Source organism: Hypanus sabinus, chromosome 2 (assembly GCF_030144855.1).
Source record: "Hypanus sabinus isolate sHypSab1 chromosome 2, sHypSab1.hap1, whole genome shotgun sequence".
NCBI lineage: Eukaryota > Metazoa > Chordata > Chondrichthyes > Myliobatiformes > Dasyatidae > Hypanus > Hypanus sabinus.
In genome coordinates this window covers 29,065,953-29,082,211 of record NC_082707.1, presented here as the reverse complement: position 1 = coordinate 29,082,211, position 16,259 = coordinate 29,065,953, and the positions used below count along the sequence as shown (strand labels likewise).

At 42.5% G+C, this 16,259-nt stretch overlaps 1 protein-coding gene across 11 annotated transcripts in view; it reads right to left on the bottom strand.

Annotated features, from left to right (window-relative positions):
* Positions 1-16,259, bottom strand: part of LOC132407396 (transcription factor Dp-2-like) — a 261,808-nt gene that overhangs the window by 97,092 nt on the left and 148,457 nt on the right. For 9 of the 11 annotated variants that reach the window (XM_059993849.1, XM_059993859.1, XM_059993868.1 and 6 more), the window contains one exon: positions 5,212-5,315. In XM_059993849.1, coding sequence (XP_059849832.1) covers positions 5,212-5,315 — 104 coding nt within the window. The remainder of the gene's footprint in view (positions 1-5,211; positions 5,316-16,259) is intronic. The other 2 variants (XM_059993882.1, XM_059993873.1) reach the window with 1 other exon arrangement.

Genomic DNA, 16,259 nt, shown 5'->3' with positions numbered 1-16,259 from the left:
TTCCATAGACTCAATCTACAAATTAACCTTCAGGGAATCTTGCACAAGGACTCCCAAGTCCTTCTGCACCTCCGATTTTTGTATTTTCTCTCCATTTAGAAAACAGACAACCCTTTCATTTCTTCGACCCAAGTGCATAACCATACACCTCACAATACTGTATTCCATCTGCCACTTTGCCCATTCTCCTAATCTGTGTAAGTCCTTCTGTAACCTTCACTACCTCCTCAAAACTAACTGCCTCTCTGCCTATCTTCATATCGTCTGCAAACTTTGCAACAAAGCCATCAATTCTATCATCCAAATCACTGGCATATAACGTAAAAAGAATCAATCCCAATACAAACCCCTGTGGAACACCACTAGTCACCGGCAGCCAACCGGAAAAGACTCCCTTTATTCCCACTCTTTGCCTCCTGCCAATAAGCCACTGCTTTATCCATGCTATAACATTTCCTTAATACTATGGGCTCATAGCTTGTTAAGCAACCTCAAGTGTGGCACCTTGTCAAAGGCCTTCTGAAAATCCAAGTATACAACATCAACTGATTTTCAAGAACTCCAACAGATTTTTCAGGCAAGATTTTCCCTTGAGGAAATCATGCTGCCTACAGCTTATTTTATCATGTGTCTCCAAGTTCATTGAAACCACATCCTTAGCAATCGACTCCAACATCTTCCCAACCACTGAGGTCAGACTAACTGGCCTATAATATCCTTTCTTCTGCTTCTTTCCCTTCTCGAAGAGCTGAGTGACATTTGCAATGTTCCAGTCTTCCAGAACCATACCAGTGATTCTTGAAAGATCATCACTAATGCTTCCACAATCTCTTTAGCCACCTCTGCCAGAGCCCTCAGGTGTGCGCCAACTGGTTCTTGTAACTTACCTACCTTCAGTTTCCCAAAATTTCTCTCTAGTTATGGTAACTTCACATACTTCATGCTCCCTGACACCTGGGACTTCCACCATACCGTTGGTGTCTTCCACAGTGAAGACTGATGCAAAATACCTATTCAGTTCGTCCGCTATTTAGTTGTCTCCCATACTACCTCTCCAGCATTGTTTTCCAACAGTCAGATATCCACTCTCGCTTCTCTTTTACACCTTATGTATCTGAAGAAACTTTTGATATCCTCTTTAATATTATTGGCTAGCTTGATTTCATATTCAATCTTTACCTTCTTAATGACTGTTCTTGTTGCCTCATGTCGGTTTTTAAAAGCTTCCCAAGCCTCTAACTTGCCACAAATTTTTTGCTCTATTATATGCCCTCTCTTTGGCTTTTATGTTGGCTTTTACTTCTTTTGTGTCATCTTGCCTGTAGAGTACTTCTTCTCCTTTGGGATTTATATATCCTGAGCTTCTGAATTGCTTCCAGAAATTCCAGCCATTGCTGTTCTACCGTCACCCCTGCCAGTGTTCTTTTCCAAACAAGGATGTTGCCTGGATTGGGGAGCATGTCTTATGAAAACAGGTTCTTCTCCAAATTGCAGAGTGAGTTTGATCATATTATGATCACTTATCCCCAAGGGTTCTTTTACCTTAAGCTTACTAAACAGCTCCGGTTCATAAACATGAGCTGCTCTAAAAAGCCAACTCTTAGGCATTCTAGAAATCCTGTCTTGGAATCCAGCAACCAACCTGATTTTCCCAATCTACCTGCATATTGAAATCCCCCATGACTATTGTAACATTCTCCTTTTTGCATACATGCATTTTCTATCTCCTGTTATAATTTGTAGACCACATCCTTACTGCTGTTTGGGGCTCTGAATATAAAACCCATCAGAGTCTTTTCACCCTTGCAGCTCCTTATCACAATGATTCAACACCTTCCTACGTCACCTCTTCCTAATTATTTGATTTCATTTTTTCACCAACACAGCCATGTCACCCCCTCAGCCTTCCTGCCTGTCCTTTTGATATAATGTGTTTCCTTAGACATTAAGGTCCCAGTTATAATTTTCTTTCAGCGATGATTCAGTGATGCCTACAACATTGTTCATGCCCGTCTGTAACTGAGCTACAAATTCATCTACCTTATTCTGTGCATATCTAAATATAACAGCTGAGTCCTGTATTCATCCTTTTTGATTCTGTCTGCCTTTGACATTGCAACTCATCCTGTTGACTGCGAATTGCTAGGATTCTCACTCTGTTTGTAATCCAACTACTTCATCTTCAGCACTATCAATTCTGATTTTAAACTCTAGCCAACCTGCCCGCAAGGATACTGGACCCCCTCAGTTACAGGTGTAACCCATCCCCTTTGTACAGGTCGTACCTTCCCCAGAAGAGATCCCAATGATCCATAAATTTTAACCCCTGCCCTCTGCACCAGTTCCTTAAGCCACACCTTCACCTACCAAACCATCCTATTCTTACCCTCACTGGCACAGGCATCAGTCAAAAGACTACTACTCTGGAGGTCCTGCTTCACAACTTCCTACTGTACCTAAGATCTCTCTTCAGCACCTCCTGACCTTGTCTAGCCATGTCATTGGTGCCATTACATACCAAGAGTTCTAGCTGGTCATCCTCGCCCTTGCAGAAGCCAGAGAGCAATTTGAGACATCCCAGATCCAGGCACCAGGGAGGCAATATACCACCTGGGTGTCTCTATTGCACCCATAAAACCTCGTCTCTGTACCTCTGACGAAGGAATCTCCCATCAACACCGCAGTCCTCTTCACCTCCCTGCTCTTGAGCCACAGCACCAGACTCAGTGCCAGAGACCCGGTCACTGTGGCTCCCTCTGGTCAGTCGTTCTCCCCTCAATCATATTTAAAGTTGTATAAAGGGAACTTTGCACTGGCTGTGAATTTCCTCTCCTTCTTCTGACAGTCACCTAGTTATCTGTTTTCTGTAATCTAGGGGTGACAACCTCCTGGTTGCTCCTGTCTATCACCACCTCATTCTCCTATAAGAGTCGAAGCTCATGATGCAGTTCCAGTTCCTTAATACATTACCTCAGGGGCTGCAACTCGGTGCAGATGTGTTTATCTGAGACACTGGAGGTCTCCCAGGCTTCCCATATCGGTACAACACACTGCTCCTGGAACCATTTGCACTAAGCTAACATACCCTAACAGATGAGGAATGAACAAGAAAGAGCAGAGAGTAACTTACAAGATACTTTACCTCGCCAAAGCCACTCTGAAGACCAGCACACTAACAAGAATGGCCACCCTGCTTACACCTGAGCTATTTTTATTGGCCCTTTCTACTAAATCCCTCTTGCTGATCAGTCACTCCTCAACTCAGAGAAACTGCCACAAAACTCTGCCTTTAAAATCTCAATCACCTTCCTGATTAAAGGGTAGCACTTTTTACACAGCCCTGACTTTGACTGTCCAACTCAAGAGAAAAATGCCGTAAAACTCTGCTTTTCAAACCTTGAACTCTACTTTTGAATCTTTGAGTTTACAGTGTTATAGCTGTATTCTGTCAACTCTGATTATAGACTCAAGAACTTCATTCAATTATTGTGATTCCAATTAAGGTAAGGCATATTCGTTTTCCCACAAGATAGTTTTGAGGATACTTAATGCCAAAAGGGAAAAAAATGTGTTGCACAATGCAAAGGATATTTATAGAGTATATTTAACATCTGCTAAAGCATTCTCCAGTATTATGAAGTCATATTAGTGTTAAAACGTGATCATTTTAAACAGATCAGAGAACAGCAGCACTTTCTGATAGAAACTCAGTATTAAGCAGAATAAGTGACATATCAAATCATTTTCTATTAAAGTTGTCCTTTTCTTAGTAAGCAGCTTCCAATAATACAAGTCTACCTTGGCTGCTATTTTGATAGCCTCTGTAGCCCAAGAAAATAATTTAAGCAAGTGAGATCGCATGAAATCAGATGAGCCAGAATGAAACACATTGCTTCATGAAATAAAAAAGGCTTTATAGCTTGGTTACAATCCTGGAAGTATCACCTAAGAAAGCATTTCCTTGTTCTTCATCAGCATCTGCATGTCTCACCGCCAGAAGTCTCACTCAGATCTTTGCACCTTCCGCAAAGATTTGCAGAAAGTAGTGGACCTCCTCAGCATTATGTATTTGCTCAATTCTCAATCCAATGCTGATAGGAATTTAATTTTAGGTTTGAAGCGCAAAATATTAATTTTATCCTTCAGGTAAAAGTTAAATGCAATCTTTAACAAAATTTATTAAATCTAAGTAATCATCAAGCCTTTCCAGCAATCTCTACAAAAATATAATGAAGTGACCAAAGTGTCACATTAGCTCAAAGCAAAACTCTGCTCAACATCTGCATCAAGGCAAATTGTTGGTAAATATCTGAAAGATGTTTTGCTGCCACCTGTTGGGGAAAATATGAACTTCAGCTACATCAACCATATGGGAATGAGATGAGCAGAAATGTCTTCACTCAGAAGGACGAAAACTTCTGGAATTATTTACTCCAGATGGCCGCTTGGCGGCACAGATCAGTCTGTTTTTGAACATTAAAGATAGCGCTCGAAAAAGGGGCAGGGTAGATGATCTTAAAGAGTGGAGCAGGCTCAAAGGGCCAGGTGGCCTCATCATTCATATATTCCTTACGTTCCTGTGTTTCTGACTGATCACAGCCAACTATTTCATCGTAACCTCAGCAGAGGGCACAATAGTGACTGAATCTGACTCTAAACGAAAACAGAATTTTGCATTAACTTAACCTGCAAAATTTGCTTTAGTACTGACAGGCTGATCATCAATTGCACTTGTCAGAATCTATACGTGTATAATTTTTGAACATGTTAGCAGGTTATCTATTTTGTAATAGAAGTTTTTTTTTCTCTCATCAACAGGCCTGATGAGAAAGGTCTACTAGGCTCGGCTCTTTATTTCTCTCCGTAGATGCTGCCTTATCTGCGAGTTCCTCTAGCATCTTGTGTTCATCTATGTTTCCCCAAATTTCAGCTCCTCTCTTTTCTGTGTCATATGGTATTTTTCATGGGTCTCACAGATGGTAAAAATACTTAGCAAAGTCTCTCTGTCTGGGGAGTCAAATAATCTAGTTTCCTCTTATACTACCGCTTGAAAAGAAAGGCAGAAAATATGCAGCATTTTGCACCACAGTAGAATACATTCTTTCCTGACAATGTAGTTGAAGAACACATCAGCATATTTTATTACACTTACATCTCGCAAGTAGATAACTGAAAGAGTCACAAATCCACCGAAAGCTGTTCAGTACTCACCATTTGGGGTGCAACATTCACGTTTGCTAGGCCTAAGGTTTTGGGCAATATCTTGGTCTGAGAGACGATGTTGGAAACAGATGCTGCGACCATGGATATACTATCTGGAAATAACCAAACCAACAATTAAACTACTAAATAAACCATGAAGATCTGTACAAACAAAACACTCTTCACTGGGAAAGCACACATAACAATCTCTCTGAGGTGTTACATCTCATCTGCACCCATCTGCAATTGTTTGCAGACCTGAGAAGACACCTGGACATTACCGGGTAGCAGAGCTTTGAATGTGGAGGATATCAAAAGCCTCACTAGATCTGCGTGAGGTGAATGATATAAAATGATATCAAATTCTTCTCTTCTAATATGTGAGTTATTTATGATCAAGTAATTAAATAAATCTGGAATGAAAGGTTGGTCTCGATAATGCTGTCAATAAACTATTTAAAGACATATTGGTGAATCAGAGTGGTTTTTATATTGAATCCGTAGTTTAATTGTAAGGAAATTTTATTGGCTTGGTCCATCTGTGATTTCTGACTCACTAATGGAAATTTATCATCCTTACTGATTCGACTTATCTGAAACTCTTAACCCAATAATGTGGTTGACTCGTATTTATGGATAGATAATAAATACTGATTTGTAGAATGAACTTCCCACTCTTCAGGACATTTATAGCTACAGGTGTGCAAAAAGGGCCCAAAGGATCATTGGGGACTCAAGTCACCCCAACCACAATCTGTTCCAGCTGTTAGCATCTAGCAAACAGTACAAAAGCCAGTAACACAGAAACATAGATAATAGGTGCAGGAGCCCTGCACCACCATTCAGTATGATCATGGCTGATCATCCAACTCAGAACCCTGTACCTGCTTTATCCCCAACCCCTTTAGCCACAAGGGCCATATCTAACTTCCTCTTAAATATAGCCAATGAACCGGCCTCAACTGTTTCCTGTGGCAGAGAATTCCACAGATTCACCACTCTCTGTGTGAAGAAGTTTTTCCTCATCTCGATCCTAAAAGGCTTCCCCTTTATCCTTAAACTGTGACCCCTCATTCTGGACTTCCCCAACATCGGAAACAATCTTCCTGCATCTAGCCTGTCCAATCCCTTTAGAATTTTATACGTTTCAATAAGATCCCCCCTCAATCTTCTAAATTCCAGTGAGTATAAACTTAGTCGATCCAGTCTTTCTTCATATGAAAGTCTTGCCAACCCAGGAATCAATCTGGTGAACCTTCTCTGTACTCCCTCTATGGCAAGAATGTCTTTCTTCAGATTAGGGGACCAAAACTGCACACAATATTCTAGGTGCGGTCTCACCAAGGCCTTGTACAACTGCAGTAGAACCTCCCTGCAACTGTACTCAAATCCTTTTGCTATGAATGCCAACATACCATTTGCCTTTTTCACCGCCTGCTGTACCTGCATGCCTACCTTCAATGACTGGTGTACAATGACACCCAGGTCTCGTTGCATCTCCCCTTTTCCTAATCGGCCACCGTTCAGATAATAATCTGTTTTCCTGTTCTTGCAACCAAAGTGGATAACCTCACATTTATCCACATTAAATTGCATCTGCCATGAACTTGCCCACTCATCTAACCTATCCAAGTCACCCTGCATCCTCTTAGCATCCTCCTCACAGCTAACACCGCCGCCCAGCTTCGTGACATCCACAAATTTGGAGATGCTGCATTTAATTCCCTCGTCTAAATCATTAATATATATTGTAAACAACTGGGGTCCCAGCACTGAGCCTTGTGGTACTCCACTAGTCACTGTCTGCCATTCTGAAAAGGTCCCGTTTACTCCCACTCTTTGCTTCCTGTCTGCCAACCAATTCTCTATCCACATGAATACCATACCCCTAATACCATGAGCTTTAAGTTTGCACACTAATCTCCTGTGTGGGACCTTGTCAAAAGCCTTTTGAAAATCTAAGTATACAACATCCACTGGCTCTCCCCATGTGCTTTAAGTTTGCACACTAATCTCCTGTGTGGGACCTTGTCAAAAGCCTTTTGAAAATCTCAAGTATACAACATCCACTGGCTCTCCCCATTCACTCTACTAGTTACATCTTCAAAAAATTCTATAAGATTCGTCAGACATGATTTTCCTTTCACAAATCCATGCTGACTTTGTCCGATGATTTCACCTCTTTCCAAATGTGCTGTTATCACATCTTTGATAACCGACTCTAGCATTTTCCCCACAACCGATGTCAGACTAATTCCCCTGTTTCTCTCTCCCTCCTTTTTTAAAAAGTGGGGTTACATTAGCCACCCTCCAATCCTCAGGAACTAATCCAGAACCTAAGGAGTTTTGAAAAATTATCACTAATGCATCCACTATTTCTTGGGCTACTTCCTTAAGCACTCTGGGATGCAGACCATCTGGCCCTGGGGACTTATCTGCCTTTAATCCCTTCAATTTACCTAACACCACTTCCCTACTAACATGTATTTCCCTCAGTTCCTCCATTTCACTAGACCCTCGGTCCCTTATTATTTCTGGAAGATTATTTATGTCCTCCTTAGTGAAGACAGAACCAAAGTAGTTATTCAATTGGTCTGCCATGTCTTTGTTCCCTATGATCAATTCACCCGTTTCTGACTGTAAAGGACCTACATTTGTCTTGACCAATCTTTTTCTTTTACATTTATCTATAAAAGCTTTTACAGTCAGTTTTTATGTTCTCTGCCAGCTTTCTCTCAATCTTTTTTCCCTTTCCTAATTAAGCCCTTTGTCCTCCTCTGCTGGTCTCTGAATTTCTCCCAGTCCTCAGTACCAACAGGCTCCAGGACAGCTTCTTCCACCAGGCCATCAGACTGATTAATTCAAACTGATACAATTGTATTTCTAAACTATATTGACTGTCCAGTTGTACATCTTATTGTACATACTATTTATTACAGATTACTATACTTTGCACATTACACATTTAGATGGAGACGTAACGTAAAGATTTCTACTCCTCATGTATCTGAAGGATGTAAGAAATAAAGTCAATTCGATACAAGTTTTGTTTTGCAACCGAGGCTGGTGAAATTTAATTGTTTGCCCAGACACACCAACTTGCGCATGAATACAAGGCAGCTCTGCAAACAAAAAGTCATCACCTTGAGATTTCTTGGAAAAGTCAAGGCAATTTTCATCACTCCCACCAGCGCATAAAGAAGAAAGAGCAGTTCTTTTTAAATGAGGGAAGCTATTGCACACCACCTGCCCCATGGATATGACAGGGTGATAGCTTGGTCCAATGGCAAGGAAGTCTAGGAATGATTAGAGAATATATTCGTTGTGCACTGCTTGAAAAACAGAGACTCAATCCTGTATATACTGCCAACCCCCATCTCCATTTCTCTGTCCAATCTTCTCCTAACTGCCTCCATCTCTTTCTTACCTCGGCAACCATTCTCATCATCTCCTTCTCCCTCCTTCACCACTCCCTCCAGCTTCAGCAGCTGTGATGGTTAAGAAGGCAGCTTGCTTCCCTTTTCCCCAAGAACAAATGAATACAGGCCTTGCCAAAGAAGCCACATACAGAAGGTAATTTTTACAAAGTTGTCAAAGGAAGTTTGATTCACACTGTGAGGATCCATATGGGAGATGCTGTAATGGGCAATAACACAAAGCAATCTAGCTGATGAGAACATTACAGACACTATTAACTTTTAGATGGAAATTTGAATGTTAAAGATTTAATCCGATGACATTGATAAATGCAGTTAATGGGTATTATAGCTATGAATTTTATTTGCAACAATTTTGTGACTTCATTTAATTTCATTTCGTTTACTTCCATCCAATTCAAATGGCTGAATAATAATGCAGGTTGAACTATAATGTGGTTTTCATTCCTACAAGGCTACAGACTCTTCCTTAAAGTCATACAGCACAGGAATAGCTATTCAATTTTTTTTCCTTCAAGTTGTTAGTGTATCTGCCTCAACCACTTCCTCTGGTAACTCATTCCACATAAAGACCACTTTCAGGGCGAAAAGGCAGGTTCCTATTAAATCTTCCCCACTCACTTTAAACCTATGCCCTCAAGTTATTGATTGCCCAACCCTGGGAAGAAGACTGCACATTCACCTTATCTATACACTCCTCATTCTCCTAGGCTCCAATGAGTAAAGCTCAACCAGTTTCTATAATTCAGACTTGGCAACATCCCCGTAAATCTTTTCCAGCTTAATAGCATATTTCCTATAACAGGATGACCAAAACGGAACAAAATATTCCAAATGTAGCCTCACCAACATCTTGTACAATCACACTATTGATGGGGACATTGGACAGCCTGCTCCCCAACCTGTCTCTCTGTAAACAGAACTTTTCAATTCTAAACGATGAGCTTTGCTCATCTTCTCCAATGAAGATCCAAAGGGCAAGTCAAGAACTCAAGAGCAAATGGTAACAATATTCATGGGATAAGAAACAACACAAAAGCAAGCTAAAAGCACAACTTCAGTTCAATGGGAATTTGTCAGATATGGAACTAAGGCACAATGACGATCATAAAATCTTATTAACTGACTTATCAACCTCAAAAGCAGATTTGCCATCCTGTAATTTCCCTTTGGAGTGCTGAACTGACTCTGCAGCTGTGGCCTGCAGTCATCAGTACTCACCTGAGCAGTGAACTGGCTCCGTGGCTGTGGACACGCTTTCAAGGACTCTACGGTTCATGTTCTACGTGTTATTAGTTTACGGTTTGTTATTGTTTACATGATTTGTGATTTTTGCACACTGGGTGCTTGATGGTCTTGTTGTGTGGAAGTTTCAATGGATACTATTGAATTTCTTTGTTTTGTGGCTGCCTGATGAGTCTCCAGGTATACACACTTGGCTAATAAATACTTTGATGACTTTGATCCATTATGGAAAGCTGACAAGTGCAGCATGACAGGAACCTAACTACCCTAAGGTTACAGAGTTCTTGGAAAGGACAGGAAAATTCAAGAAGCTCCATGAATAATAAATCAAGATGTAACTGCAAAGGCATGAACAATCTGAGCAAAAATATCTTGTAAACATTTTTGTAAGGCTAAAGGAAAACAAAGGATAGGCCTTGAACAAGAGTCATCAACAGAGAGAACTAGCTCGTGGCTGATAGGACCTTCCGGGCCTCCGTGCTGTCCACAATGCAGCACAGAAGGTGCTTCTGACCTCTTGCACCGTCCCTGGGCTCAGCACAGAATCTGAGGGAGCTCCATAATGGGCTATGCTGAGGAGGTGGGTATACCTCAACAGTCACATCCAATGTGGCCTCACTCAGATGACCTTCCATTAAAAAAAATACAGCAATGTAAGTGGATTGACTTTGTATTTTAGTTTTTAGTTGATTTTAGTTTGATTAATCAGTTAATTGTTTTTTTTTAAAAGGGCCTTTCTGACTTTTTAATATTTTAAATATGTTCATCATCCTGTGCCATACTCTGCCAGAGCCTTGGTGACCACTTTCTTCCACTGCGAAGTCAGCAGTCAAACCTCTTGCACTTCTGGCGGTGAGGCTGGTCCACTTCTCGATGTTGTCGATCCAGGTTGCCCTCTGTCTGCCTCGGGAACAGCTTCCTTCTACTCTGCCTTCAAGCACAGTGCGTTCCAGTGTGTCGTCAGTTCTTGAGATGTGTCCAAAATAGCAAAGTTTCCTTCGGATAACGGTTTCCAGAAGTATTGGTTTCATGCCAATCTTTCCTAGGATGTTAGTTTCATTGATCTTACTGCACAAGCTGTCAGATTTTGTGGACAGGGCCTTAGGTTGTGTTGCTCAAGGCCTTGTTGGTGTTTGAGGCCTGCTCCACTTCACAGCCCTGAGGTGGTAGAGAGAGTCACAGCTGTAAAGATTATGAAACTGTGTGTTGGTGCATGGGGGACAATGACATAATCCAACACAATCTACCCAACAAATGCTGCAGTGAGAGGATGTGAACACGCACACGTCTGAGGAAACACTGCAAAAACAATGCGCCTTCTGTAAAAGATTTATTTTTCATCACAGAATGTGGAAGAACAGCTACGCACAATTTACAAAGGCAATTCTTTCCAGAAAGTGTTCAAGCAAGGCACTTGATTGAGTCAGACACTTACAATCCAACAGGAGAGCAGGACTTAATAATGAGTAACAAGCCAAACTAAATTTAGTAAATTGGTTGGAATTAGTAAAAATCAGTCAATATAGAACAGTGACATAACAGGGTTTATATTCGAGAATAGCAAATTTCAAGGAATGAGGAATGAAATGACTTCAAATGGGGCCAAATGGCTGGTGAGTTAACTGGTAACTACACATTACGTGGGGAAGGTACTGGTATTTATCAACACAGGAGGTGACTAAGGATGAGATGATCAAGGAAAGCAAGTATGAATTTCTAACACTAATCTAGTGGCATTTTTAAGCAAATGACTAGCCTATACAAACATCCCGAAGGCATCTAATAATGCTTCCCATGCATGAGGCTTGTAAAATCGGAACAGTATGTAAACCCTGTGATGTGGGTTAATAACTGGCGCAGGAGATAGGAGAGAAAATGGCAATGGCGGAAATGATTTCCCTCTGAAGATCAGTGCAAGCTGTTTCACAGTAATCTCTTCCTGTGCTTATTTGTCAGGATCTATGCGTACCTCAGCACTACTGCTAACCCTACCAGCCCTTCGGGGGCAGTGGTGACCTGCCCCTTGAACCACCACAGCCCACCTGACGCAGGAGCTCCCACAATGCCACTGGAAAGGGAATTCCAGGCTTTGGGCCAGTGACGATGACGATGAAGCAGGTGACAGCAACTTCCACAAGATGGGGCGTGACTTGCAGGAGTTAGTGCCCACTTCCTTATCTGTCACGATGGCAGAGGCTCATGGATCGGGGAGGTGGTTTGGCGTCGGCTGCTGTTCTTGTAGCCTGTCATTCACCACACTTTTTGCAGATCGTTCTCACCGCAGCCACAGAGCCACTAGAGTTTAATTATGAAGCTGAGGTCCCAAGTAGGCTGCTGTGCCCTGCTTGGAGCTGAGCTTGTTAACTATTGTGAGCGGCATGCAGTCAGGCGAGCAGGGAGCATTCCGTCACCCTCCTAACCTGCATCTTGTATACAGGAAGGGAGCCTCACATTTTCTGATGAGTTACTTCAGACAGAACTACTGTTCTGTGCAAAGACAGATAGATAGGATGCTTAAGACATCTGCGCAGTACTGTACTTGTCAACATGAAGCAGAGAGCAAGTCTGTAAACCCAGTGACAGCAATGCTGAACAAAAGACATGCAATTAAAAAAATTACTGGAAGTTCAAAAATAAAATCCACATGGAGATTTTTTTTCCTCGGCACCATCAAAGCTCTGGTAAATATCGAGGGGAAAACTGTTATTTGTCAATGTGGGGCGGAGGGCGAGTGTGTAAATCTGGTGGAAGCACAGGATGTAGGGAATGGCGAGGGTGGGCGGAGCGCCACGGGAGGGGTGTGGGGACAGGTGGCAGAGGATGAGTGCCAGTGCAGAGGGTGGCACACGTGCAGACACATCCGGACCTGAAACACCAGGCAAGGTCATTTGATTCCAAGCAATTGGTTCATCGATAATTTCGGAATGTCTCTCTGGTTCTTCCCATTCAGCTTCAGCGGCAGGTTGCTGTCAATGCAATGCTCCTCAGACAGGATGGAGAGATCATCACTCCCCAACGCCATTCGGCTCTACAATTCAACCACCGGGGCAAGACATGTTAAGTGCCGGGGTTAGGACTGAGCTTAAGCTACCACTCAATGCACTTTAGTAAACTATTTCAGAACTTTTTAAAAGCTATTTATTAATGCTTTTTGGGAGGTGCTTTTAGATGCATATCATATTATACTGAGTTAAATACTCTATGTAATTACTTTTGCTACAATAAGTGTATGGGACACTGGAAAAAATGTTGAATTTCCCCTTGGGGATGAATAAAGTATCTATCTATCTATCTATCATTCCCACTCTCCGTCCACGACAGAGACCCACATCAGAATCAGGTCTATCACGCATCTCATGAAATTTGCTGTCTTTTCGCGGCAGCAGTACAGTGTAATACATAAAATTACTACAGTGCTGTGCAGAGGTGCCCCCGCCAAATACAGACAGTACAGAAGCAGCAAACTCATAAGTTCTCATAAAGTCATCCACTTTGTGCTCAAGAAAGAACGGTCAGAATATTTTATTAAATGATGATTGAAGTATAACAGCAGCAAATGGTGAAGTGATTCCGCTGTCTTTAAGCATTAATCCCAACAGCTAATGTACAGGCGCATCATTATCTGAAATACAGCCCACTACAGTGGTCTCACTGTCCTGAGTGTTCGGGGAGTAGAGTAGGGGTCTGAGAACACAACCTTGTGGAGCACCACTGTTGAGAATAATCATGGCGGATGCGTTGCTGCCTATCCTTGCTGACCACGCTCTGTTGGTCAGAAGTCGAGGATCCTGTTGCAGAGGGACCTGTTGACTGCCAGGGTCCAGAATTTGGTGATGAGTTTGCTTTGGTTATACTATTGAAGGCAGAGCTGCAGTCAAGAAACTTTACTGTCCAGACGTTCCAGAGGTCAGTGTAGGTCCTGGGATCTGGTGTCTCCCATAGGCCAGTCTTGACAGTAGCTTGAAGTTGCCTGGAAGGCTAGTGATATTGTGTGCATGACCAACTTCTTTTCATTATGGCAGATGTCAGAGCCACTGGGTGGTGGTGTTCAGCCATTTTTTCTAGTTTTTCTACAATAGTGGTCTTCTTAAAGCAGGTGGGAGGCACTGAGGTTAGAAGTGTTTGCAGTACCGTGGTCAGCTGAGCTAAGGACACGGCCAGAGACACCATCTGGGCTCCATGCTCTCTGAGGGTTTACCATCATTTTATGTCTGCAACGGTGACTGTGGGTTCAGGTGCACTGGGAGCCGTCGGGGTGAGTGTCAACATTTCAGTCCTATTCTGTTCAAAATACATATGAACATAAGAAATAGGTGCAGAAGTCGGCCATCTGGCCCATCAAGGCTGCCCCGCCATTCAATAAGATCATGGCTGATCTGTCCGTAAACTCAGCTCCATCTGTCTACCTGCCTTTTCCCCATAAACCTTAATTCCCCAACTATGTAAAAATATATATATTTAGTGAAGAAGCCTCAACTGCTTCCGTGGGCAGAGAATTCCAGATTCACCACTCTCTGGAAAAAACAATTTCTCCTCATCTCCATCCTAAATCTTCTCCCCTGAATCTTGAGGCAATGTCCCCTTGTTCTACTATGAAGTGCATTAAACTCAATCGAAAAGGGATAGCAATGCTCTCTTACTTAGTTTTGTAACCTCTAAGGCCTCCCACAGCAGACAGCTAGGTCTGGGACTGGATTTTGAATGGATACTTTAAAAAGGTCCGGTTGGCATTACATTTTACTTGCCTTCGGGTGTGTTTACCTTTTTGGTATTCAAACCATGCTGACTCATCCTGGGATTCAGTTCTATGTACTCTGTGCACCTCACCCTCATCACAAAATACAAGAGATTCTGCCGATGCTACAAATCTGGAGTAACACGCACAAAATGATGGAGGAACTCAACAGATCAAGCAGCATCTGTGGAAAGGAATGGAGTCAATGTTTTCAGTGCCTGAAATGTCAACTCTATTCCTTTCCATAGTTGCTGCCTGACCAGCTGAGATCCTCCAGCATGTTTTGTGTCACTCTAATGATGCTATACACACCTGGTCACTGCAGTCAGTCCCTGTACTGACGCATGCAAGAGTACGGTAGCCAGTCATAGTCCTGTTCCGACTGGAACCTGAGCTTCAAGTGCATGAGGGAGATCAATGGATAAATAAACTTCCATGTGAATGTTTTAAGTTGGCAGACTGATCCGTGTTCAAAGATTCAGTTATAGACAATAGACAGTAGGTGCAGGAGTAGGCCATTCGGCCCTTCGAGTCAGCACCACCATTCAATGTGATCATGGCTGATCATCCACAATCAGTACCCCGTTCCTGCCTTCTTCCCATATCCCTTGACTCCGCTATCTTTAAAAGCTCTATCTATCTCTTTCTTGAAAGCATCCAGGGAATTGGCCTCCACTGCCTTCTGAGGCAGAGCACGCCACAGATCCACAACTCTCTGGGTGAAAAAGTTTTTCCTCAACTCCATTCTAACTGGCCTACTTAAACTGTGGCCTCTGGTTCTGGACTTCACCAACATCGGGAACATGTTTCCTGCCTCTAGCGTGTCCAATCCTTTAATAGTCTTATATGTTTCAATCAGATCCCCTCTCATCCCTCTAAACTCCAGTGTATACAAGCCCAGTTGCTCCAATCTTACAACATACGACAGTCCCGCAATCCCGGGAATCAACCTCGCATAAAATGCTGGAGGAAGTCAGCAGGCCAGGCAGCATCTATGGAAAAGAGTATAGTCGAGTTTATGGGCCAACGTGCGCTGTTTACTCTTTTCCATAGATGCTGCCTGGCCTGCTTAGATCCTCCAGCATTTTGTGTGTGCAAGCTGGCAACTGAATCTTTGAATACGGATCAGTCTACCAACTTAAAACACTCACATGGAAGTTTATTTGTTCCTGCTCACTTCCATAGAAAATTCCTAACTTCCCCATACACATTGATCTTACTCATGCACTTGAAGCTCAAGTTCTGGTCAGAACAGGACTATGACTGGCTCCCATTCTCTTGCATGCGTCAGTACAAGGACTGTATGCCATGAACAGGTGTGTACAGCATCATTAGTGACACACCAAACATGCCGGAGGATCTCAGCTGGTCAGGCAGCAACTATGGAAAGGAATAGAGTTGACATTCCAGGCACTGAAAACATTGACTCCATTCCTTTCCACAGATGCTGCTTGACCTGTTGAGCTCCTCCAGCATTTTGTGTGTGTTACTCCAGATTTGCAGCATCGGCAGAATCTGTTGTGTTTTGTCGCGACGGTGAGGTGCCCAGAGTGCATAGAACTGTGTCCCAGAATGAGTCAACATGCCAAAAAGGTAAAAAAAAAGGCAGACACTCCCAAAGGCAAGTAAAATGTAATGTC